Below are 27,117 nucleotides of genomic sequence, written 5' to 3'. Positions count from 1 at the left end.
AAGCTCTTTGAATATTTAAGCTGATATCGGAAATATAATTGTAATATGGTGGGATGCCCTTCAGAAGGGTGTGAACATCAAAAAACTTGACAAGGTGCAACGATAATATGCGACCTCAAACCTTCTTCCGGTAGATTTGCAGGCAATATATAACGCACGCAGTGCGGCAATAAGGCTGAACACTCTAAATAAGTGGTCAAACACGGATTATGGTCGCGGTAAAATCCTGGCTGGCACTTTGGGGCTTCCCGGACTGGTGGACTATGCACTCCCGTCTATTCTTGCCATTACATCGTTTATGACCCTCCTACCCTCAAGGGAAGAGTGGGAACGGGACGATGTGAGACAGGGCGAGTCCATCCATGTATATACAGATGGCTCAAAGCTCGAGGGCAGTGTGGGTGGAGGTGTATATTCCGAACATCTGGGGATCTCCTTCAGTTTTCGGCTCCCCGACTACTGTAGTGTCTTTCAGGCTGAACTGATGGCAATAATAAAAGCCGCGACACTGATACAGTGTGATGCGATATCCGGAAATGATATCTACATTTTCACTGATAGCCAAGCGGCGATAAAATCCCTCACAAAACAGTCGACAACCTCCAAAGTAGCCATGAAATGCCGCACATCTTTTAATAAGATGGCTGAGTCATTTCACCTAAAGGTAACATGGGTTCCTGGCCATCGCGACATCGAGGGTAACTGTAGAGCCGATGAACTAGCGAGACTCGGCACTAAATTGTCTGATGAGTACATAGATAATGACATAGGGATACCCTTACAAACATTTAAGCTACTCATCCTTGAAGAAATTGTAAAGAAAGCAAACGAAAGATGGCGTATTGAAGCCACCTGCAAAATCGCCCGTCAACTGTGGCCGACTCTAAATGCTAACCGCACAGAATCTCTGCTAAGCCAAAATAAACACAGTCTTAGCACATTGATCTCAGCCATATCGGGGCACTGCCTAATAGGTAGACACGCCCAAAGGATGGGAGTGCAAACACATGACTTCTGCAGAAGTTGTCTAGATGAGGACGAGGAAGAGACAATCTCGCACCTACTGTGCCACTGTTCTGCTCTATCCAGACGAAGGTTTACTATTCTGGGTAGACAATTTTTTATTGAGTTAGAAGATCTCAGCTCTACAGAAATGAGAGATATTTTAAAATTTTTGAAGAGCGCATACTGGTTTTAGGAGAGATAGGGACAACCTCCCCACGGGGCATCACAATGGGCTATGAGCCTGAGAGTGTCACACAGGACAACCGCTTCAACCTAACCTAACCTATCGGAAATATAAGAAATAAGTGACTGAGAATTTGGGTTGGCAAAATTGGTCAGCACCCTTTACCCGAACAGCGGTATTTCAAAAAACTAACTCGTATTACAGTCGTGTGCAGAATTTCTCCGTCGGCATGCAATATTTGTCGATCTATTCAAATACCTACCTTTAACTCTGCCTCTAACCCTCTTCCATCTTCTTTTAGTGGCACTTCAAGGAATGGATCAAAGTCATCGCTCAAGTGGGCCTCTCTCCATTCGGGGCCACCAGCTAACCTCTAGTATAACCTAACCTAATCTTCTTATACCAGTAATGCTCAAAATTTGCCAAAAATAAATGATGCCATGTGCAGCAAAATTCAGATTGAATGATTCAAATTCTAACGCAAATTTTTTGCAATAACTTGGAGGTCGTTTGAATGACAAAAAAAAATAAAAAAATCATTGAATTTCATTATTCCCTATAACTAATGTGGCAATGGAGCAACCCGTTTAAGTGCATTAAAAAATTCTTGTCATACCCAAGAGCGACGAAAGGAGGCTACCAACAATTTTATATTCGATATTAAAAATCCGCCTCTCTCCTTTAGACGTTTAGCTCCGCATATGAATTTAAGTATTGCATACTTGTAATTATATATATGTATGTGTGTGTGTGTGGAGGTTTTAAGTACGTGTATGCGCCATAATTAAAACGATTCTAATAACACCAGCCATAACCACCACTTATGGCTGTTGTTGACATTTGGCTGAAAGCATTTTCCAAATATTTATATCGTCACTGATGTGCGCCAAATTGCAGCAATTGCGGTAGCGCGCTTCCAAGGAGTTGCCACAAATGGACGCAAGTGTGTGCACTCGTGCACTCATACATGTATGCGCACATATGTATGTAGCAAAGTAGATTTGTGCATCACTGGTTACTTAATTTGTGCAACTTGGCAAGTGCAGCTGGCCATTTAATACAGGCCGCAGAGCGTCTAATAAACGTTTATTATTTTATTTGCGCGTTTCGCTCGCTTATGAGCTTCTATTTATGCTTCTTTGTGTGCATGCGTGCGTGTGTGTGCTGGTGTTGGTTTATAATCGTTGTCGCGGTTGTTTGCAAATTGCAATATTAATTTGGCGCCAAGCGCTGGCAAGAAAAACCCAACGTCGTCGTCACTTTTCTTGAGACTGCATTTAGGTACTTGTCCACACCCACAAACTCATCCGGCATTTTGTGCTGCAACCAGCGATCCACCATTCCCTTGCCACGTCTGCGTTTCGCCTCCGCTGACCACATGCTGTGGCGGTTACATACAAACTGGGTTATATACAAATTATTACGACAAATTACGCTTATGTTTATGATGCTTTTAAGGCTCCGACATCGTGGCAATGGCTTTCGCAATTGTTGCTACCTTTTGTTGCTGGCAATTTGAAGTAGTCTGGCGCCCACACACACACACACACATTAAGTCGTGCTTGTAAATTTCAAAATCAAACGAGACTTTTGCCTAAGTGCAATTGCACTTGTAATTACAGCGACTTATTTTCCACATCCAAATAAATAAAATATGCACTTTGCTCAGGAGAAATGCTTTCTTAAGAAATACGCCACAGTTTCCTTTTCCACAAGTCCCTTTAAGCTTATAATGGGGTACTTTTTCCAGTTTCTAGCTTGTTTAACTCTAAATATTCTCAGACCTATAGAAGTCTTGCAAATGTACGCGTTGTTGGTGCAGGTACTTCAAAATATTGCCACCAGTACGCCAGTACCTCCTTCATATGCCGGTTGAAACCATAACGAACGAGTAAAACAACTGACCCCGACAGTCAGTTCGACGTAACCGGAACGATCCGCATTTACTATTTATTCAGGTTGCACTTTTATGTCGGTATGAAAGCATTGAATAACTTTGAAAAAAAAAACTGATTTGTATAAGTGAGGTTTTTTTTATTAGGTTTGGTAATTTACAATTTATTAAAACTATTTTTTGAATGCAATATCAATCAAGTGGCCACCTTCATTAGCAAATCACAAACTCCGATCTTTTTTCAGCGTTTGTCATCACCTTGTCAAGCATTTCGGGTGTAATAGCGTCGATTTCGGCACGAATGTTTGCCTTAAGCTGGTCGATTGACTGCGGTTTGTTGGTGTAAACCTTACTTTTCAGATAACCCCCCAAAAAGAAGTCCGGGTGCACAAAAAGAAGTCCAGTCGATGTCGCCTCCTTTTGACACTAGACATTCCGGGAATTTTCGTTGCAGAAATTCAATTGTTGCATTCACAGTGTAGCATGGCGCACCGTCTTGTTGAAACCAGTAACCGTCTATGGTAAACCTTTCTCACGCATTTGCGGGCAGACATAATGAGCCAACGTCCATCGATATCGGTTTCCATCGACAGTTTCGTTTGCTCGGTAAAAATTTGGTGCAAATGCCGACCCAAGCAGTAACTTTCCGGTCATGCAATGGCGTTTCATGCATATCGGTTGGATTCTCAGTTCTCTTGTAATAAATAAGGAATATTGGCTTCCTCTGATTTCTCTTACGTTTTTATGGGTTTTGCTCAATTTCTATGCTGTTTTATGCTGCCTTCGATAGAGTGATATAGATAGAAATATTCTTATTACAGAGTCAGAGCTTTAGTAATAACAGAACGGAAATAAGTAACAGGGTAACAGAAATACAATCGTTAGTTTATCTCTGCCTACCGATGGTTGGCCACTGTTAGAAAAAACTGTTTTGTGAAGTTTTCTGTTCGCAATATAAATATTTGTACAATTTTTTTTAAATCCCACCAATGAGCATGAGTGGCATTGTTCAATTTTAAGCAAAATTAATTTTGAAATAGACAATACCGCCTGCCATGAGTATGATTTATGAGCCACCATTTTACATTTAATCTCCTTACAACAAATAATGAACACATGTGTACACACTAAAGTACACATAAATATATTCGCATGTCATAGTAGGTATTTAATATGTGTAAATACAGATATATATATTTCTATGTACACAAGTGCTCAAAATAATAGAAGCTAGGCGAGTTACCAAATTAACATTTTTTTTTTATTAAATTTGTTTATGTCTTTGTAAAAGTATTCTACATTTTAGAGCAAACTCCTCATATTAACTTTGTGCAAAAATCACAAAAATTTAAGAAATATCAAAAAAGTATTAGAATTTATAAAAAAAATTCTGGATATGCAGTTTTATTGCCCATTAATTTTTAGTGGAACAAAGTGCAAGCCCCAAGTGGCTCTAGGTTTTGTTAGGTTATTGTGGTAGTCGGTCTGCACAACCAACTCACTTAGACCTTACAGGTCCATTGTGATGTCACTGTGCTACACGGGAACCTCATTCACCTTCGTTCGTGGAACCATTTTGTGGCTCTTATGAAACGTAGTGTTGATCCCAACCCCGCGCCAGACAGCTCTGTAAGAGAATTAAAAAGTGACAACCTGCTCTGAGTTTAGCTAGGGCTGGACAATTGCAAAGGAAGTACTCAACTGTTTCTTCCTCTTCCTCATCTCTGCGACTTGTGCAATATTTATGGGAGAAAACTTCTAGTCTCGAGGAGTGTCTGCCAAATAGCCAGTGATCGGTTAAACAAGCCACGACCTTCGAGATATAGTCTCTTGAGAGACTAAGCAATTCCTTTGTTCTTTTCTTGTTTATTTGCGGCCATAGTAGCCTAGCTGTTAGACACGTATCTTCATTTCTCCATGGCCTATTGGTCTCTTGGATAATGTGGATTTTTTTTATTAATTTTCTTGTGGCCATGGGTATTCCAATGGTACATTTATCACTGAGCAGTTGAAGAGCAGTGCCTTTTCTGGCTAGTTCATCAGATTTACAGTTTCTCTCAATATCTCTATGCCCCGGAACCCAAATAAGGCTGAAATTGAATACGTCACTAATATCATTTAGGGCCGGCCGGCATTCCTGTGCAAATTCTTGTTGATTTTTTTTTAATTTTCGGAGAGGTGTTGAGCATTTTCTGTCATATAAAAGGCTTCCGAAAATGTGCTTTATATGGAACAAATTTTTCAACAGCGTTTGCAAAAAAAATTGTCAAAAATCAACGCATTTTTGGAGCGACTTCATTTTTTTTAGAAATTCCGGTTAAAAAGTTGAAATTTGTTAACTTTTTACGAGTTTTGTAAAAAGTTTGAAGCCACTTCTGCAGCTGTGCTCTGCCCCTGTTGGTGTTCTCGTCGACAGTGCAAAAAGGAGGTTATCCTTAACCATCTCACTAAATGGTCGTTGTCACTTTACCTCTCTTCAGTGCCTGTTCGATCACGTCCTGTGATCTGTTTCTTTTCGTTGCAGCGTCTTTTTTGGATTTTTTAGATATGAAGTCATCATATTATCTTACCATCTGTTGTTATTTGGTTTTGTTAGCCGCGTCGTGCTCGTCAGCTGCTCCAGCGAGTTCATTTTTAGCAATCTTGGTTTGAAGGAACCGCGCCTTCGGTAGTGAGACTTCATGATAAGGCACTCTGACCTCGATTTTTCACGGCTTGGCTCTTTTTCTAAGTGCCGTTTACTGGCTTTTGTGGGGTTTTTGGTTGAGTTGTTTGTTGTTGTCTCCAACCGGATAAGACGCTGATACCTATGACTATAGCCACTTGTAAATTACTCATAGATAGGGAAACCATCAAAAAGGTAAATACAAGCCCACAAAACCTCACAACATGCGAACTAAGCAGACAGACATGACCGAACTTAGATTTTATTGATTTAGGGTCATTTGATTCTTACGCTCGCTTTGCATGACAGTTCGTCGAGCTCCACAACCGACGATTATAAAGGGAAAATAATGGAGTCCTAAGCAGCAGCGCCTCATAACGCGGTAAGGCCAAAGTTACTCTCGATGATGGCCAGGTATTTGAGAAGGAGGCTCTTTTAGCGTTGCACATGTTTTAATTCCCTTCACCATTCAGTCCTCGGCACGATTCGAAGCACACCTTGAGTAGGGAGTTTGTTGGTGCGGTACTCTGCGTACTGATTACCTCATGCGCTGTTTCCCGGATGGGTGGTCAACCAATCTCCATACTGAGCTTCGCTCTTAGTTCGTAGTACGTTACGTAGTAAGTATAGATTCCCTAACCACTACCTAAACCTCATCCCCGCGGCAAAGAGACCAACATGATAAGGGAATGCACTATACTTTATAAAAAAGTGAACAGGAAAATGAATTACTGAAAAATATCCATAACTTTGTAACTCGTCGCTCTCCTATTATTCTATTCCTATTATTTTGCACTCAAGTGTATATGTAAATTCAAATGAAATTTTCAAATTTAATAAGCTCCACGCATATGTTGGCCACGTACATAAATTAAGTAGGATTTTTCTTTTTTGTTGTTTTTGAAAAGCTGTCATTTGGGAGTGGTTTGAAAAACAGTGCCAGCACAACAAAAACAAAAACTGAAGTTCAACAATTAGAATTCTATAAAATTGTGTTAAAAGTGTGCATGCATCGAAAAGCTCAGTGCGTTGGTATAGGTAGCTTTGCAGCAGCATGTGCCATTAACTATGTTTTTGTGGTTAGTTTGCTGCAACAGCTAATTTGATTTATTACGACTGTAACAGATGTAAGCAAAGCGTACATGCTTGTGTGAGTGTGCTTGTGTGAATGTGTACATGAATGTGATTATGAAAAGTTCTAAAAACCACAGTGATTCGCATCAGGTACGCAGTTGAGCTTAAGCATAAATGTTTGATGTATAAATCATAAATATGCACAAAAGCACGTCAGTGTATTCACACACATACTTGCTTATGTATGAGTATAGTAAAAACAAATAGCGGCATTAAGACTTGCAACCATAAATTTCACTCTTTGGCGTTTCATTGAGAGATATTATCATAGACGTGTCACGGCTGTTGGAGTTTATGCTGAGGTTTTTATTTCATTTTATAGGTTTCAGAACATCAGATGGTTCTCATTTCGAAATATTCGCTGTATTTATTGTACGAGGTGTGTTCGTAAAGTATCGCGAATTTTGTGTTTTTACAAAAATGATTTATTTATTCATTATCTATTTGGTCCCCTTCAAAGTAATCCCCATGTGATATTAGGCACTTGTGCCAACCTTTTTCCAATCTTCGAAGCACTTCAAAAAATCATTTTTTTTTATCTTGTTCAGCTCCTCCTTCGATGCCGTCTTTATCTCGTCAATCGTAGCGTAGCGTCGTCCTTTCATGGGACTCTTCAGTTTCGGGAACAAGAAAAAGTCACAGGGGGCCAGATCTGGGGAATACGGTGGCTGTGACATCATTAGTGTGTTGTTTTTGGCCAAGAAGTCGCGCACAAGCAACGATGTGTGAGCAGGGGCGTTATCGCGCCGCAAGATCCAATTTTTTGTTCTTCCACAAATCCGGGCATTTCTGGCGGATTGCTTCGCGCAAATTGCGCATAACTTGCAGGTAATATTCCTTATTGACCGTTTTACCCTGTGGCAAGAACTTGAGCAGTTTTGGTACGAATTTTGCGGCGCCACGTCTCATGCCCAAATCATTAAAACAAAATCCAATGGCACGACTCAATCGATAAGTCTAGGTCCTCAGCAACTTCTCTAACGGTGATTCGGCAACGGGCAATACCATTTTCTTCACTTTCATCTGACACAGTCGACATTCGGAATGCATCCGCGCACTTAATCTCGTTTTTCACACAATATTTGGTACAGGTTCTTTGGTCCATCTTTTTGAATAGGTAAATATCGAAGACGGTCGTCTTGAAACACTTGCAAGCAATGCAGCTGTCAACAATTAACTGTCTCCACAAAAAATCGAAATTCGAATAGACGTAACCTGCGAAAATTTGAAATTCGCGACACCTTTTGAACACACCTCGTACATTTTATGTATATGTATATGTATGCACTTATAATTAAGTAAGCATCTATATTATAGAAGTACACATACATATAAAGAAATCATAGCAAAGCGAAATTAGCGCGGTTTCAACCATTTATTTCTTATTTAACTTTTTTTATAAAAATGTTACGCATTCTACAAGAAATACCGCATCGGTTAGCTTAAGTTAGGTTGAAGCGCTTTGTCCACTATGGGACGCACTCAAGCTCATAGCCCTTGGTGATGCCGCACTGGGAGCTTGCCCTTATCTCTCCTAAACCAATGTGTGCAGGGTCTGGCACTCGAAGTGTTACCAACTTCACTCCGCCAGCACAACTGATGCAGCGGTCAATTTCCGTACAATGTGTTTTCTGACGAGAAAATTTTTTTAATTGCATGGACCATTCATACGAGAATTTGAGTCATCGATTGGTAGGCAGCACCCGCCACAGGTAATGAATTGGGCCGCTGTAATCACAGATGGGCGCTCTCCAATCGTTTTTCTCGAGCCTGGCGTCAAGGTAAATGCGAAGTATTATCGGGAAAGTAATCTGGAGGTTGCTTTGAAGACGTGGGCAGACGAACATTTCGGTGGCAGACCATGGACGTTTCAACAGGACTCGGCACCGTCTCACAAAGCTCGAGTGAACCAAGAATGGCTAAAAAACTTCATAACTTCTACAAAATAGCTCTGAAACTCACCAGGCGCGAGTCCGATGGATTATTCTCTTATATCCCTTTGAGCCCTTTTGGAGAGCAAGGTTCGATCTAAAAAATCCACCAGTCTCGAAGCGCTGAAAAAGCCATTGTCCGCGAAGGGTCAAAATATCTTCAAGTCACATTCGGGCAGCTTTGCGACTCGTTTCTGGACCATCTCAAGGCCATCGTCAAGGCAAAAGGTGGTCATATCGAGCGAAAGCAAATTGATGCTTCATTTTGTATTATTTTCACAGTTTTTCACTTTGAATTCAATAAAAATAATTAGTAAATTAATAGTTTTTTCAATTGGTTACACTTCGAGAGCTGGACCCTGTACCTTTCAAAAATTGTATAAGATCCTTGATTCCGAAAGAGCTAAGATCTTACAATTCATTAAAAGATTATCTACCTAAAATGGTGAGACTACGTCGGGATAGAGCAGGACAGTGACACAAAATTTGCGAAATCGTCTCTTCCGCTTCCTCATCTAGACAACTTCTGCAGAAGTCATAGGTGTGCAAACGCATTCTCCCATTCTCTGGGCGTGCCTACCGTTTAGGCAACGCACCGTTATAACTGAAATCAGTGTGCTAAGGCGCGTAGGTCAGAGTTCCAAATTTTAAACAAGCTCAGAAAAATTTAGTAAATTTTCCAAAAAATGTATCAAAGTTTCTAACTTTTAATATGGAATTTTTAGAAAAATTTTGAGTATGCAACTTTATAGTTCATTAAAGCGCAAATTTTAAGCGGCTCAAAATGAACGTAAATTAAAACAAAAATTAGTTTACATCACAATTTTTTTTACAATATATAGAAGAATGTGCGCAACATCTCAGCAAGAAAAAATTCTCAAAAATCAACAAGAATTTTGAGTCACTTTGGACTTGTACCTTGTTACACCAGAATTGAAGAAGCTATATAACTGTAGGCACAGAATTTGTCTAGAAATTCTGAATAAGATAGAAATTTTGATAACAATTTTTTTAAATTTACTGAATTTCGTGCGAAGTTTGAAACTATATTTTTATAAAACAATAAGAAAAATTTAACAAAAAATAATTAAATAAATAAAACTTAGAAATTTTTCATATAGCTACAATTTACTACTAGGTATACATGTACTTGTATATATCCCGAGGAAAAGCCATGAAATATTTTACTTTTTGATGAAATACTCTTAGACAGCTGTTTGTCGGCCTACAACTTTTCAATTGCACGCATTGCTTCTTTTTGTTGAATTTACTAATACAACTTTCAAAGCTACCATTTGATCATAGAATCTTTCAAGGTTAAGCAGACCTAAGCAAAGGGAACAAAGCCAGTAAAGCAAACCTGCATTAGGGCAGCATTTTAAGTTGGGTTAAGTTACTTGGTTGATGGTTGATAACTGGTGGAAGCTAGCTCTCGTGTGCCTGTTGTAATGTCAAATTAGGAGATCTTTAACTGTCTCGTCTTTTCTGGCCTCCCTGTAACCTGTTGGACCAATGAAGCCAAATGAAGCCCTGGAAGAGGCGTAGAGACACCGATATCAGATCCGCTGGGCATTTCATGTAGTTTTATAGGAAATCTTGTACGGTCTTAGCCAGAGCGGAACAGATACCAAAATGGTTTTCTGCACGCGACTGAGCGAATATAGAATTTTCGCATATCGTTTGTACTGTATTCTCCTCTCAGTGAATTCACCTGCATCCGCTGTTGAACTGCGTAATTGTAGATACTTCCTAGCATTCATTTGCTTTCAAACTCTATTTTTCCTTCTATTTTTTTCTACCGTCTTTCTTTTCTTCGTGTTGATTTCATTACCTTAACCTAAATTTAAAAATAAAGATCCAGCGGTTTCGTTGGCTGGGTCATGCCTTCCGAATGGATACAAACGCTCCGGCTGGTTCAAACGTATTCAATGAGATACCAGCTGGTGGTAGCAGAAGAAGAGGATGAACTCCTCTGCGTTGTAAAGATCAGGTGGACAAGGACTTTCTTCACTTCATGTGTCCAACTGGCGCCAGTTAGCAACGAAAAGAAAAGACTGGCGCGCTTTATTAAAAATCTCGCCTAAAATAATGTAAATGGTTGACGCGCCAGAAGAAGAATCTAATTTTAAATTTGTATTTACAAAAAACTGGCTATTTTAACACTCCAGCGCTAGTCGTCTCATATACCTAATCCTCACTTACGCTGCAGCGAAGTTTAATCTTATTTTTCCAATTTAATCTGCGTAATCTTGTATACTATTATTCGTATGTTCTGCGCACACCATCTTCAATTCGTCGTTGCTGCTTTGGTTACCTGATTAATTATTCAGATAACTCCACAGGAAATCCCTAGTAACTCTTAGTAACATTTATCGTTTATGGTTTCTGTGGAATATTTTAACCCTCCAAATACCATTTTTAATTAACTTTCATATAAATTCGTGATCTTGGCATACCAACTATGACTGAAGCAACGAAGCAATTTACCATAGCCAGGTTGCATAACTCATTTCTTATTTGATCTTTCAATGATAGCCAGCTTAGGCAGTACTTTGTGGAAAAATGAGGGCATTTTGGAGAGAGTTCAACAGACCTTTGTTATTATCCTGGAATTTCTTTCCGTTTTCCGCTTAGCTAAGACTGTGACTAAGAAATTTCTCTGGCAGTTGTGAAGTTGCGGTAGCTAAGATAAACGCAGAAATTTTGAACATGGCCGCCTTGGATCGAAAAGATCCTTCAGACATTGCATTGCATTACTAAACTACACTCACGCGGTAAGAGTGATACTCGTAGTATCCTGCCTAAAGTAGTTCTTGTTCCTTCAAATACTCTGAATGACTTATCTTTGAAAGGCTTCATATTTGCATCGAATTCTCGCCTGAAAAACGCCAATTGACTTTGAAGTAAGGAAACAAGAAGAAAAAATTACTACGTCTCTTTCGCAGCTCTATTTATTCGTATCCATGTGTCCGCAGCGTCTGTTAGTTGACAAACGGAAATCCTACAAAAAATGCAATTTCGCGAAAATGTAAAAAAAAAATTAATGAAAATAAGAGAATCTCTTTGCCATTTTTTCTCAAGTCCTCTCATTTCATTTTTCGGTTTAATTTTCTGTGCCCACTTTCAGCATGCTTCATTTTTTATGCGCTTTGCTTTTCGCCAACGTCGTAATTGCTACGCATTTTCCGCGTTTTTTCGCAATTTCTGCTGCCGAGCTTTGTTCGCTTTACAGCAGTTCATATTTTTCGTTGCATACTTTTTGCTGCACACGCGTATTTATTTGGCTTTCAACCAGAAGGGGACTTAATTTCCACGAAAATGAGAATGAATGAAGGAAAACAAAAATGTTTCTCATAACAAGTGCGCGTATGTATGTGTGTGGCATACAGCAAATGTTGCTTACTGTTTAGCTGCTGGCATACAGTCGTCTTTTGTCGCTTCGCTTTTGCCTTTTGAATGCAATCAGATGCAATTAAAATATTATTATTTATGCGCTTACTTTGAGTGAGTAGCGGACTGGAGTACTTAAAATTACAAGTTTATATTTCTTTTGAACACTCGCAAATATTTAAATAAATTCACTCTTTGCAACTTATTAAGAAATGTGAAAAAATATAGCACACTTTCGGGCGCTGCACGTAGTGTGGATTTCAGAAATTTCGCCTCGTTAAACTTTCGTGTCATATGAAGTGCGTAAGAAAGCAAAAAAATTGCTTACTACAACTTATTAAAAAAAACGAAAAAAATGTAGCATACTTTCGGGCGCCGCACATGGTGTGGGTTTCAGCAATTTCGTTTGCTTTAATTTCTATATCATATCAAGCGTATAAGAAAGCAAAAAGTTTACGCTCTGCGGTGTATTGAAATATACAAAAAATGTAGCATACTTTCGAGTGTCGCAAATGCTGTGCTGCACTGGACTTCAGAAATTCGTTTCTTCAATTTTCATTTCATACCAAGTCAGTCAATTTAAAACGCATATTAAAGAAATATTTAATCAAAGGCGATGCAAGTAACTCGCTGCTACGCAACTACACTGGGTTCTTTCTGCCCCTCGGGCACGTTTACCGGCTGTTATGAAGTCATTTAATTTGGCAAAACGAATTTTTATCGTCCTACAGCAAAATATGTAACTTCATTGCCTTGAAATGCAGCAGCATATGAAGCTAATATATGAGCGAGTCAAATATAATTTACGATCATAGCTGAGCGCCTAAAGCTATGCAACATAAAGTCAAGTGTTTAATAAAATTGCAAAATTCCAGCTCATCTCCACTGTCTACTACACCTTTGAACCATTTTTGGCACGCCACCTTGCATTTCCGAATGTTTCTCACTTATTTCACTCTTATGCGCCTTAAACTATGCTATAACTTCCCGGCATTTCCCGGCTGTTCGCTGCAATTTCTTTCTCCTCTCGCTGTCTCGCATGCAGAAATTGCTGAAGCGCCATTTTTAATCAGTCATCTTCATTAGTGCACAGCATTGCCTTATTTCATTTTGTTATTTGCGCGAATTTCGAAAAATTCTTTAAATTGTTTTCTTGCACACTTTACTTGCACTGTTTTTTTGTTTGTTTTTTTTTTTGTTTTTTTTTTTTTTTTGTTTTTTTTTTAACACTTTCCCCATAGTTTGCGCGCTGCTCAGCGTTAGTGATGATACTTTCCAAATCACTCGCGCATATCTCTAAGTGTCACAGCAGTTGGTAGGTCGAGAGGATAGCAATGGATTTCTGTAGATGTCTAATGAAGATTGAAGTTAATATTTCTACTATCTATTTTTATTTGGAAGCTTATCAGCACCACTATTTGCTGCTCAATTTCAGTATTTTTTGTTTTTTTGACTCCTCTTTTTTTTCTTGCCTCTTATCTCCTTTTCTTCTCCTTCACACTCACCAGTTTTTTGGTTCTTAATTAAATTTGCCTCAATATGATGGCAGTCGCCATTGGCCATTAAAGTGCAACGTAGCCTATAATTGTTGTTGATGCTGTGCGGCGTGCGGGATGAAATTCCCCCAGTGCTTAATGAACTTAATCAATCAAACTGATTATATTCATACTTATCTCAGTGCATACATCCACTTATATTAATCATCATTTAATCATTCCTGTTTTAATGAAAAAAGAAAATAAAAGAAAAATGAAGGAGTGGAAATGACAGCAACTTTTAGAGGAGTGAAAATTCACAATATAAAAATATAATATTTAGTGGCGTTACACATTCAAGAAAAAACGGTTGAGCTTAAACTAAAAACTTGAAAAAATTTTAAACCCAAGAAAATCTCTTTCTTATCTACGCAATTATGGTTGAAATTTGTCTATATGGGGACCAGATAGCAATGATAGTTTTTCCAATTTTTTATGTGAGCATCTGTTAAAGTTACCAGTAACATCCAGCTGTTAAAATATTATGTAAGATTTGCTATTTCTTCATACATCATTTCACGCTTGCGGAAGATGTGGAAAATATTAAAAAAATTTAACCAAATTCCGACTCAGTTCTAACTAAGGAGATCCATTTTATCCAAAAGATCATCTCCAACGAGGTGAATTTTCGTCTCAGCTGCTGTGCTAACAAGCAAAATTAACTTACTGGAACGAAAATAATACCCAAGTATTGGACCAAGCTTCAACTCAACCACAAAGACTGATTGCTTGCTGTCGACGGTGTGGTATTATCTGAAACCGAGTATAATCTTCAGCGACTACTATTCGACTGCGATAAGACAGCTGGTAAATTTAATATGGAAAAAACCAAAACTATGGTAATATCTAGAGATTATATCCGATGCAAGATCGCAGTTTATAATAGACCAATCCAGCAGGTGCTTGAATTTGGAGCTCTAATTACCAGCAGCAAAAGGCTTAGAAAAAGAATCGAAAGCACAAGTAACTAAAGCAGCTGCAATATCAGGAGGCCTAAATGATATAACCTGGCGTAATAAGTGCAGATGTACGGTTAAAAACTTAAATCACAAATTCTAAAGCACGGTTCAGAATCGGGGGCAGACACAACAGCACTACAACAACAAGCAACAACTGGTCAAACTCCACTCGAAAGAAAAACGGATACAAAAAACCATTTTACTCAATTTTAATAAATTTTACTCAAATGCAGAGTTCAAACATTAACACATTTTTAGTATAAAATATTCATGCATATTTTATTTTCGTAAATAACAGGAAGAAATATTCCTAATGAAAGAAGAAGGTTTATGGCATGGCAGCACAATCGGACCTTATTTCTTCGGTTAGCATTCCACGGTTAACAGAGCGATGTTTATGGCCTTTCGGTGGCAAAAGCTCGACAAAATCGATGTATCCGAACCGTGGTTCCAATGAGGTGGCTACAAGCCATACAAACGACGCAACCCTCAAAGTAGTGAAGCAGGAATTTGACAACTGGGTCATTTCACGGAGTGCGCTCAACAATTGGCCGCGCTCATATGAATTGAAACTGCTCAATTAATCTCTCTGGGGTCAGGTAAAGCTTTTAGCCTACTCTAAGTAGCCAAGCACTTGCTATTGTTTTGAGGCCGCTGCTTGAGTGGCTATTGCCGATTTAACATCGGACATTTTGCACCGAGTCATTTACAACCATTCGCACAACCAGCGAAGCCGAGGGTGGCCATTTGAAAGACGTGCTATTCCATACTTAATGACATGAATGAATCTTTAAAATCAAATCCGAATCTGTTTGATATCTCACGCAGTTGTTTTTTATATATTAATAATATCTTGCGTTCTTTTTAATATTTCAATATTTTTTACCTACCAAAAATTTTTTTTTGTTTGCTTTTGGGAAAATATTTTCATTTTGTCATTTGTGAGCTAAGTCAGCTGCTTTCTTATTTTAATAATTTTTTTATCTATAATAAAATATAATTTTTTTATGGACATTTTTTTTGGAAAATTTTTTTTTTTGGAAAATTTTTTTTAGGAAATTTTTTTTTTTGGAAAATTTTTTTTGGGAAATTTTTTTTTTTTTGGAAAATTTTTTTTTTGGAAAATTTTTTTTGGAAACATTTTTTATTTTTGGGAAACACTTTTTTGTCATTTGAGTATTAAATCAGCAATTTTCTTCTTTTTTATCTACCATAAAATATACTTTTTGAAAAAAAAATTTTTTTTGGAAACTTTTTTTATTTTTGGGTAAGCACTTTTTTGTCATTTGTGAGTTAAATCAGCTACTTTCCTTCCTTTAAAATTTTTGTATCTACCATAAAATAACTTTTTGAAAAAAAAAATTTTTTTTGGGTAAGCACTTTTTTATCATTTGTGTATTAAATCAGCTACTTTCCTTCCTTTAAAATTTTATTATCTACCATAAAATATAATATTTTTGGAAAAATTTTTTATTTTTGGGTAAACTCTTTTTTTTTTGCCATTTGTGTGTTAAACTGCAAACACTGTTTTTGTCATTTGTGTGTTAAATCAGCTACTTTCCTTCCCTTACAAGTTTTTAGCTACCATAAAATATACGTTTTGGAAAAAAATTGTTTAGAATTTTTTTTTATTTGTGAAAAATATTTTTTTTTGTCATTTGTGTACAAAATCAGCTGCTTTCCTTCAGACGCATCTAGCGCTCGGTCAGGTGAAAGCTATTTCTCATTAGAGTATAAAGAATTATATCCCCGCTCTAACAACAGGCACAATTCGCGATTCACAACAAATTGTTACCTTCCGTAGATGCATTGGCTGCACGAGAGACTGTATACTAATAGAATGTTCACACAGACTTCATAATTGAGTCAATAAAATGTAGTATTAAAATTGGTTTGCCCACACATACTCAATTAAGCTTTGTCAATTAGCGTTTGACGACTACACATTTTTTGACTGAGTTTGTGAAAATTTTGGTTTTGTGAAATTAGAAAAATGAATGAATTCTTTTGAAAAAGAAATTTTGCAATTTTACTGCCATTTTAATGTATATAAGCCAATTTTTTTCTTTAACCTTGGGGGTGTTCTGCTTGCTCTGACCATGAATCAAGAGGAGTCCTAGCCTTGTTTAACTACAACGTCTTCCTCTTCGAATTTTGATCAGCTTCTCCTCTCGATCTGCTCGCACATCAAGAAAAGCCACTTATGTGTTTAGATCAGACTCTTCCTTTTTGATATTGAAGCAGATAAAATTTTAAAGGATTTTCATTATTACGTGCTCCGAATTTCAACGTTCTCGGAATTGTGAAGACGAGGCAATTTTTCTAAGATCACAGATGTTTTCTGCTCGCTTGGTCCACACATCTGTAAGGGCAACTTTACTACCGTTATGGTAGCCCATCATTTCACTCCATGATCTTCTTTTCTATTTTGAGGAGTTTCTCTTCTCGATCTGATCTCATATAAAGAGAAGCTGCCCTCATTTTCGGACCAGACTCTTCCTTTTTGATTTAGGAGACACCCTTCCTTTGCGAAATTTTGGTCAGCTTCTCCTCTCGTTTTGCTCACATAACAAGAGAAGCCACTTTTTCTTATATGAGACTCTAACTTTTTGATATTGAAGCATTTCGTGATACAGTTTTTAAAGGAGATTCATTCTATTGTGCTCGGAATTTCGACGTTTCTTAGATTTTCGTTGATGAGCCAGTTTTTTCTAAGGCCAGAGATGTTTTCTGCTCGGTGGGGGCACAAATCAAGCAGGTCCACTTCTCTACCTTTATTACAACACATCTTCTTTCTTTTTTGTTTCGGTGAACTCCTCTTTGCGATCTGATTAGAAATCACGGAGGTCCAATTTACTACCCTTTTTTACTCCATCATCTTCTTTTTCTATTTTGGTGAGCTTCTGCTCTCGACCTGGTCATATATGGTATCAAGAGCAACCACCCTCATTTCAGACTAGGTTCTTCATTTTTGATTTTGGAGCCACCCGTGGGAAAAATTTTAGAGGAAATTGTTCAGACTATGCCTGGATTTTCAATTTTGTTTTGGACAAAGGTTCAGTTGGTTGGTTTTACTTGGGGTCTTATACGTTCAATAGCGTCCTCAGTTTTGTCAGATTCTCCCTACTTTTCGAGGTAAGATTGAAGATGAAGATTACTCTTCCGGCGGCCGAAAGCCTATTTACATTAAAAAATCTAACGAAGAACCGTTTATTCTATATTGTTACCGTTATATTTTATGGCAAATATAGTAGGCGATACAAATTATTGTACTATTTTTTTATGTATACTTGTATTTTTTTTTTTTTGCTTAAATTAAAAATTTTTGTTCCAAAACGCCACCCTGGTATTTTGCTATTCTAAAGCTATGCTAAAATTTTGTACGGAACTATTTTTTTACGACCATAATTATCGCTGCAAAGATCGGATAAATTTAATATATCTGGCATAGAACTTATCGTTATAGGGAGCCCTTATCCAAGGCTGTTTTCGATTTTTCATTGACCGATCTTTTCTGGGGTGGGTCCCAAACCCTACGCACAACCAGTTATACTGGGTTGATTCGCCTTCTCACACTAGATCGCTCCGAACGGGTGTTAGAAAGCTACCCAAAGGATACTTGGGCGAAGTCAGAAAGTTATGAGCTGCTTGGCCCACAGGCAGAAGAATCGACTTGGTCACTCCCAAGTGAATGGCGATCAGTCACTTTTCCCACTTGCCTGAACCTTTGCACATGGAACCCATTATAGAACTTATTGTCTAAATTTGAGTTGCTTTCAAATACAGTTACTTCCAAAACTGATCCCAAAACAGGGGATGCCAGGGGGATTTAGAAGATGCTATGTATGTGAGATCAACTATCAAAACCTTCGCGCACACTTTGAGCCTGCACGGTATTATTAAAAATATATTTTGATTCGAAAGTTTTTAAAACTTCATTCGAAAAAAACACGAGGATCTCCTAACCAACGCAGCGTTCTTTAAATAATTTTTGTTGTACATTTTTATGTTGAACATCGCCTTCAACTTTCTACATCCAGCTTAAGCCATTACCATTGGAAACTGACCCTACTGAAGCACTGTCACTAGTCACTCACTGGCCTGCCGAGCAATGACGCTGCTCTGTTTATTTATTTTACTACTGAAATTGTCAGCAAATGTTGAAGCAATTAAATCCGCCTTGCTAATTGATGTCCACGCCTATACGGATCCAATTACTGCTCAGTTATAAATGTATGTATGTACTTGTGGTAAGTGCACACAACTGCATACATACCGACATTTTAATGCGTACAAATATTATGCGAGAGCCTTGCGTTGAAGATTCATTCAGGTCATACACTCAAGCACTTGGCGCTCATATGTACAAGGTGGCGCAAAATTCATCGCCCGTTTATAAGTTTATAATTTTAGCAAATGGCGTGGTACGTCACTTGTGAGCTCGACAGCTGTGATATACGAAGCAGATAAGCGATGAAGCGCGTAAAAATCAAAGTAAAAATTTCCTTCACTAAACAAATTTTTTATATTTGGTAAAAAAGTAATTCAAAAACAAAATTGTATGACCCATTTTGCGCCACCTTTTATTGACTTATATGAGCAACCACCTTTAACTTACTATATTACAGAGATGTATGTATGGATGTGTGCATGTTTGAACATGTTTGCACATATGAATGTCTACGCAGTCGAGCACTTATAACGCATCTACTTTGCTATACTCGTAAACTTCCAAGCATATTGGCTCACTACTCACCGCATATCCTCCATGTGATCGCTCCACAACCTTAAACTTTAGCCATTAATGTTGCTATCTTGCCTGCCCTCTCTCCCCTCTGCTTGAATCCTGCGCACATGCATTTGTATTTGTGGCAGTTATTGCCTGCATGCAAGAGGCTTACAATTCCTTTCACTCTTCCAATAATCCACCTTGGTCCTTTCATATTTCTGCCCCATTTAACATTTTCATTTTACGTGCTAATTGCGAATTACTTAATGTTGCAGCAACAACGATACATTCATATTTGCACGAGCTGATGGAATGTACTTTAGAGAGAGAGAGAGAGAGAGATGTGTATAGGTATATATACATGTGTGTATGTATGCATAGTATGTGTGCATATGATAATGGAAGAGTCAGTGGCTGATTGGATAAAGCCCTAATACACAGTGGCCTACCCAGCAGGTTATCGAACAGGCAAAAGATGGGTGTTGGCATACTGCTTGAACTTATTTTTGGCTTTTCAACTGTAAACTTGTTTCTGAAATACAGCAGTGGATGTCAGAAATAATAACAGTAAATTTTTATGCTGGTGCAAAAAGGTAAACAGACAGACAACTTCGAGGTTTGTAATTAGTCTTGCCATAAATTATGTGACAAATTTTACAATGCATACCGCAAGAACAAATTCGCAGAAAAAAAAGTTCCATTATTTTTACTTTTGTTCGTACGAATTTTCTACACATAAATTACACTCAGTTTCGTGACAAATTTCGCTTCCTAACAATGGAGTGGGGAGCTCAGGAAAATTGCATTGCAGTGATTGCATTGAAAGTGAGATTTACGAATTGCTAAAAAAACTTAATATTTCGAGAATGTTTATGTACCCCACGATCAATCATTTTTCTCACACTCCTGAAGTCACAGACAAAAAAAGAAGTGGTCGCCCTCGCGTGGTTCGAACCAGTGCAGCCATAAAAGCCTATCGAGAAAGAATTCGCAAAAATTCGTTTTAAAAATCAGAAAATCATGTGTAGGAAAATGAATGTATGAAGTAGATCCATACCAAGACTAAATAGAGATGCTCTTTGATAATATTTTGACAACGCGCTTGAAGAAAATTATACCCGGCAGATAAAGGCAGCTTCTTCGATGGCACGCGGTCAACGGCCATGTAAATATTCTTTTCTTAGATGAGAAAATTTTCACTACTGAAGAAGTTTTTAAGAAGCAAAACGACAAAATCCATGCTAAAGCTTCTAAAGACGAAAAAAATGTTGTTCCAAGGGTTCAGCGCAGCCATCTACCAGCCTCCGTAATGGTTTAGTGGGGAGTGGCTTGTAAAGGCCTTATATATATGGTATATTGGCGCGCACACCCTTTTTGGGTGTTCGGCCGAGCTCTTCCTCCTATTTGGGGTGTGCGTCTTGATGTTGTTCCACAAATAGAGGGACCTACAGTTGTAAGCCTACTCCGAACGGCAGATTTTTTATGAGGAGCTTTCTCATGCCAGAAATACACTCGAAGGTTTGCCATTGCCTGCCGAGGGGCGACCGCTATTAAAAAAAAACTTTTTCTAAATTTTTGATCTTTCGCCGAGATTCGAACCGACGTTCTCTCTCTGAATTCCGAATGGTAGTCACGCACCAACCCATTCGGCCACGGCGGCCGCCATTAGGCATTAAAGGCATTACATCTCCTCATTTCTGGGAAAAAGGGGTTAAGATCCTGGCAAAGCGTACCATAATGAAGTCTTAGAAGGAAGGTGGGTTGAAGCCATTGAGCAGTACCCTCTTCAATGGAAGGAGTTGGATCTTCCAGTAAAGTATTATAATTTCATATCTATAACGCACTTAACTTGTAACAAAACTTATGACAGTACTAAGTACTTGGATCTCATGGTCTTTTGTGCTCCCTACCCATCGCAGTACCTCATCCAGACCCAGTTCCCTTATTAAACTCAAGATAGAGCTGGGTTGGATTGCGCGCAGCTGCCTTTCTTCTGGCTGCAGTTGGTCGAGATGTCGCAACCTTCTCCACGCTATTGAGCTACATTGATGGAGGAGGTACATTGGATTCTCCGAAGCTTGGCCGCATAAAAGCCAGCAGTCAGTGGATTATATGCCAATCATGTGCAAATGACTGCGCGATCTGCGATGGCCTGTAAGAATGCTCTTCCTTCAGTTGATCCCAAGATATGGTTATGAGTTACCTGAACCTCCTTTGTTTACACTCTCCCAGTAAGGATTACGCCTGGTGTAGCCCCATGTAGTTTGGTGTCAATCAGCCTCCCTTAGCCTTAGCTCTTCACTCCTAAGTTTCCCCTTAATGGTGTATTGTCACATAAGAAAGAAGGGTTCGGCTCCTATTAATGACGGGGCGGCAGCCTCTCTCGCCAATGCATCCACTACATACTTCGTTCCCAGTTACACCCCTGTACCCTGGGACCCTAATTAGCTGCGATTGTGCATTTCTAGTAGATTCAGTTTTCAATACAATGAATACAATTGGTCTTATTATCATAATAACCGATAACCAATAGTCCAGTCTAGAATTTGTATCACCTCGAAAATTGTAGTATGTAAATTAAAAATAATTCTTCGACATCTCTCGTCATACAAAAATTACAGCCACTCACTGTACGAGCTGTACGAGCTCTACAACGATATAGAAATACAGCAGTTCCGCTGTCTTGCTTTTAATAGGCAGAGACACTCGAGCTCTGAAAGTATACAACGCGGGTTGGCATGCTGGGTATTATTATTATTATTTGTAGCGATCTGGGAGATCTACTATGCCCTTTTCGGGATTCAGAGTATTTCTCTGAGCTCAAGCTCCTCAATAAATTTTAGTATTTGTCCTATTACACTGAGTTTTATTTCCTCCGCTGGCAAAATATGTTTACCAAGGCGTTTGTGCCGCTTCTGCATCAGTACAGCACTTGTCTGGCGGTTTCATCTTCCTTCATACTTCTGGCACACTTAGGTTTGAAGCTCTGCACTTCCACACAAAAACATTTGGGAACTGAAACCTGTTCAGTATATCGAGTTGGTTCTCACTTCGTTAGAGCTCCTATGCCTGTATCAGTATTTACCATGCATTGGAGTTCCATGTAATCTATAGGACGGATGAATGGAAATGCCATACTTTTTAATTTTTGCGGAACAAGATTCGAAGAGTTGAACAGCCGACCACAGAACTACAAGAGAACATAAGCTTAATCAATAAATTAGAAAGACACTGCAATATGTTTGGGGCTCCCTATGTGTTAGTGTTTAGATCTTTTCTCTTGTTTGAGCTTCCCATATTTATAGCCACTGCCTTAAATAGAACTTTGAAAGAATTACACAAAATATTCTTTTAAATTTTCTCTAATAAATTTTTTAAATTTTCCTTGCAGGTTACTTTTCTCTGCTCAACGACAAGGGAATACCCACAGCGACACTCTACACATCGCTCATACAGTTGGTGCGCGAACGTGTGTACAAATTCGTCTCAGTCGACAATATGCCCGCCTTTACGGAATCCCAGCCCAACGTAAATAACCCACCCACGGAGGGTTGCATACCAATATACTCCCAACCACCGCCACCACCGACCAATAATCGACCACAATATGTGAAGACAACTGCGCGAGGTGGCCAAGTATTTCGATTGCTTGCCGTTTTCGAAGATGGCAAACAAGATCACGCTACCATCGGTTGTACCGGTGGAGTAACCGCAAAAGCGTATAACAATCATGGCCGTGAAAAGGAGAAGGGCCGCTATGCACAATTGCTAAACGAGAACCGGCAGGTGTTGTACGTGTCGCTCTCCACAAAAGGGAAATTCTACGAAATCGAGCCGGGCATACCACAAATACTGCAGAAGCTTGGTGGCATTGGCAACGAGGCGAACAAGAAGGCCAATCCCGATTGTGTGCATCGCATAACAGCGCTGATAACACCACAGCGTGAATTGCCGCTTACGCTGCGCTACATTTCGGGACCGAATGGCTGTAACAGCGCGATACCCGACAATGTGTGCATTACGCACATAACCACCGAGAACGTAGTGATTGCCTGCCCCATTGAAGATGTGGAGGTGCAAAGTCCACTACACTTACGCAAACTGCATCTGTCGAAAGAGATGAATTTGCTGAAGAGCTCACTCGGTTTCGAAAGCGAGCAACGTATGCTCGCCAACCCCAATGTGCAAAACATACTAAAATTTTGTCAATTCAATTGTGATCAATTCTTGAAGATGGTTGAGGTCGAGATACTGCACCGTCCGGAGCGCTCGGGCTCGAAAAGTCGTGGGGAAGGTTTGAAAATCCTAAAACCCTTGCATCTGCCAAAGTTGCTGAGGCGCGAGAAAACGACGATACCAGCGCACGAAAAGGAAGACTCAATTATCTTCCTTAGCAAATCGGATCTTGCCAATCTAGAGGCGAAAGAGGCAGCAGCGCAAGCTGCATTCGAGAGTGCGACAAGCAGCGCAAATCGCATTACCGAGAAGATGAAAGTTTTCCAATCGACGAAGAAGAAATGGTTCCGCAAGCAGGACAAGCATGCTGCGCACACGATGACCTCCTACGAACTGGATGTGCAGGCGAAGCGCATGAGCATGGAACGCTATTCGGATATGTCTAAGCTGTTACAGGAACGATTCGGCGATAAGCCAAATACGCAAACTCACGATGTACACGAGAGTTTTTCGGAGCCAAGTGGTGGCGCATCGGACATTGGCTGTTCAGACACAGAAACCACAACATTGGCGACCATCGATGAGAAATTGAAAAAAGTCGAAACGCGCGGAAAAAAATTGATGACGAAATCTATGTCGCTACAGGATATTGAGCTCATCAGTGGCGGTGCTGCATCGCGTAAGCCCGATTTACTACCAAATGACACCATCTCAGAAGCGGGCACCGATGTGGAGGATCTTGAGAATCAAGATACCATACCACAATCTTTCATTACCGAAAAGCTGTACAATGAATTTCACGTGAAAACGCGCCAGTACAGTAAATCTTCCTCGAGCTTGCATCAGCTGCTCAACTTTTCGCTGCCACAAAAAATGCAGCTGCACGATAACAAGCGCTCCATGGCACAGCTGAAGCACAACACTAACAATGGCGTTGTGGCAAAACCAACAGCCACTGATAGGCGACTTGATTTCAATATTGGCGAACCGGTAACAGGCAGACGCGCTGCCGGTGGACTTTCATTGCTCGCAGGTAACGCTGGCGTTGCTAACAGTCTTGGCATTTTGGGCAACCACTCTGCACTTGCCTCACCACTCACACCCACCAGTCTAATAGACGATCTACCCTATTCAAGTGTACGCGATTCGCTGGTGCTTTCAAGCGACGAATCAGCATCCGACAATCCAACGGGCAACATCTGTCAAGCGCTCAATCTGATCGACTACAACAAAGAGAATATCTATGCGGAAATATGTCACGACAATGTAAGTCATAAGGCGGCAGGATCTTCGACATCGGCGGCGGCAGCTGGCACTACTGTCTCGGCCATGGGTGGCATTTGCACTTCGGCCACACGTGAAACCTTTTCCAATGAAACACATTCCACGCAGATCTCCGACGACTATGGTGACTACGCCTCGCTGACATACACCGCAATCGAGTGTCCTACGCCAGCGGTGAGTGGCAACAATGTGGCCGGTGCATTGAGTAAATCAGCGAGTGGACAAACTGTGGCTAGCGACAGATTGGCGCCAACTGGGTTGGCAATTAGTCGCGTACAAATCAACTGCAATGCCGTCAGTCCGGTGAGCTATCACACTGTATATCTCGGTGAAGAGCCGCTCAGCGGTGGTGAAAAGCAAAGTGGGCGCGCGGCGAGACGCAACAAGGTGGGCAGCAAGAGTCGCGCGCATGTCACCACAGTGGCGTTAGAAGGTAATACGGCTGCGTATGAAGCGCACAATGGCGGCAGCGGCGGCGGCGGCGGCGGAAGTATTAGCACTACAGCTGCGAGCATTGCGAACGAACTGGAGGAGGTGGCCGATAATATCTATAATACACTCAAATGATGACTAATGTGATTCAGTTGGAAATTGGGTGCTTCTGTATTGAGTATGATGAGCAGCGGCAAGGGGTTCTATTGAAAAGCTGAGTGAGTCGGCCAAGCAGAGAGTACATACATGCGTGCATGTACGCGCTTGCCTAGCAAGATTGATTGATAACAAAATTACGACATCCGGGAGAGTATTTCTGGCTGTGACGTAACTATTGGATAAACAAGAAAGGGAACGGCGTAGAAGGATAAATTTGCACGTAAATAACAATAGAAATGAGACATGAGTAGAAAAACAATAATAAAATGAGAACAAACATCCAATTATTACGTCAGCAAATCAGCTGATACTGTCAAATTCACTGAGCGCGGGCGAATGGTTAGCGGATGTCGCCACCTTCTGTATTCTCTTCACCGGGCATACATCTGTAGTAGAAGCAGGAGTGCTGAGAGAACTAGTGATTAAATTTAGTATACTATTAAATACGAATCGAACTGCTCGAAAGAGGGAACAGCAATGTGATGTTTAGGGTTTTCTAAATGACATGAATGGTGCGTTTAAAAGGTATTTTCCAAATACACGTAAAATATCTAGTTACTTAACTACGTGGCTTTACTTTAGTGTTGGCTGGCGATGGATGAGTTGAGAGTGTGTTGTATTTGTAATGGTAAAAAGTATATTAATATGTTAGTATGTCTTGAACAAATTCTTAATTTTATAAACTAATTCTGAATATTTACAAGTACACTCGAAGTTCTTTAAACGAAATTTATTAAAAGAAAAAAAAATATATTTTTTATCATTTTATATATTCACCAGAAATCTTTCGTGAACCATTTTAAGGGATTGTGGTCGTTTTTTTCTCGAACAAGACCCAGTATTTAGCCACCTCACACCCAATCAGAGCGTGGGACGCATGTGAAGAGCTGCGCTTGCTTGGACATAATAACCCAGAATTAAAGGCAGAAAAGCACTTTCTCTAGAGCAGCAATTGCCAAAAGTTTATAGCGAACAGTTTGTGCTGTTACAACAACAATAACTACTATGACATAAACCATGGACGCGAGAAGTCACGAATTTCGCACACTTGCAGTGTACTTTGTGAGAAAATATTTATATTCTATGTAAACCTTAAGTTTCACACCAGAAAACCCGCACTTTTTGCTAAGACCACCCTTTTTATGTTATCCGACAAGTGGAGTGGCTTTTTCGTGGCCTTACGAATGCGATGGCCATGAACAAAATATATCAAATTAATAGCGAAAGCAGCCCACTGAGCGCATTTCTCTCCAAGAAAAGATTTCTTAGAAAGCCCTAAAATGCAGCATAAAAGTGAGAGTCTTCTTTATTCGTGTGAAAAAAATTAGAATTTACACGCCGGGCGGTAAGAGCAGCGCAGCCTCAATACCAAATAAGAATTTCAACGTCACACTAAACAGATTTTGTAAAAATTTGCAGTTAGCCTAAATGCCTTAGAAGCAGCTTAAAACTGCGAGTATTCCTCATTTGGGTAAAATAAAGTAAAATTTACACGACTGATGGCAAAAGCAGCGTAGCCTGAGTCCAATAAGAATTTGCCCCTCACACTAAAAAGATTTTGCAAAAACTTGCAGCGGTAATTTTTAAGAGTCACCCTGTCTTCTTTATCTATATTATTAACCATTTAAAACAATAGCCGA

The 27,117-nt window shown here is 39.5% G+C and overlaps 1 protein-coding gene across 5 annotated transcripts in view; it reads left to right on the top strand.

Annotated features, from left to right (window-relative positions):
* The window catches only part of LOC129247500 (uncharacterized), a 77,693-nt gene that overhangs the window by 17,902 nt on the left and 32,674 nt on the right, over positions 1-27,117 (top strand). For 2 of the 5 annotated variants that reach the window (XR_008582560.1, XR_008582561.1), the window contains exon 5: positions 22,818-26,002. Coding sequence is in view for 1 of the 5 variants with exons in the window: in XM_054886648.1 (XP_054742623.1) it covers positions 22,818-25,453 (2,636 nt within the window). In the remaining 4 variants the exon portion in view is untranslated. Of the gene's footprint in view, positions 1-22,817; positions 26,891-27,117 lie in introns of those variants that run through there. The other 3 variants (XR_008582562.1, XR_008582559.1, XM_054886648.1) reach the window with 2 other exon arrangements.

This window comes from Anastrepha obliqua, chromosome 5 (assembly GCF_027943255.1).
Source record: "Anastrepha obliqua isolate idAnaObli1 chromosome 5, idAnaObli1_1.0, whole genome shotgun sequence".
NCBI lineage: Eukaryota > Metazoa > Arthropoda > Insecta > Diptera > Tephritidae > Anastrepha > Anastrepha obliqua.
The sequence above is the reverse complement of the archived record's forward strand: the minus strand, read 5'-3'. Positions and strand labels throughout refer to the sequence as shown.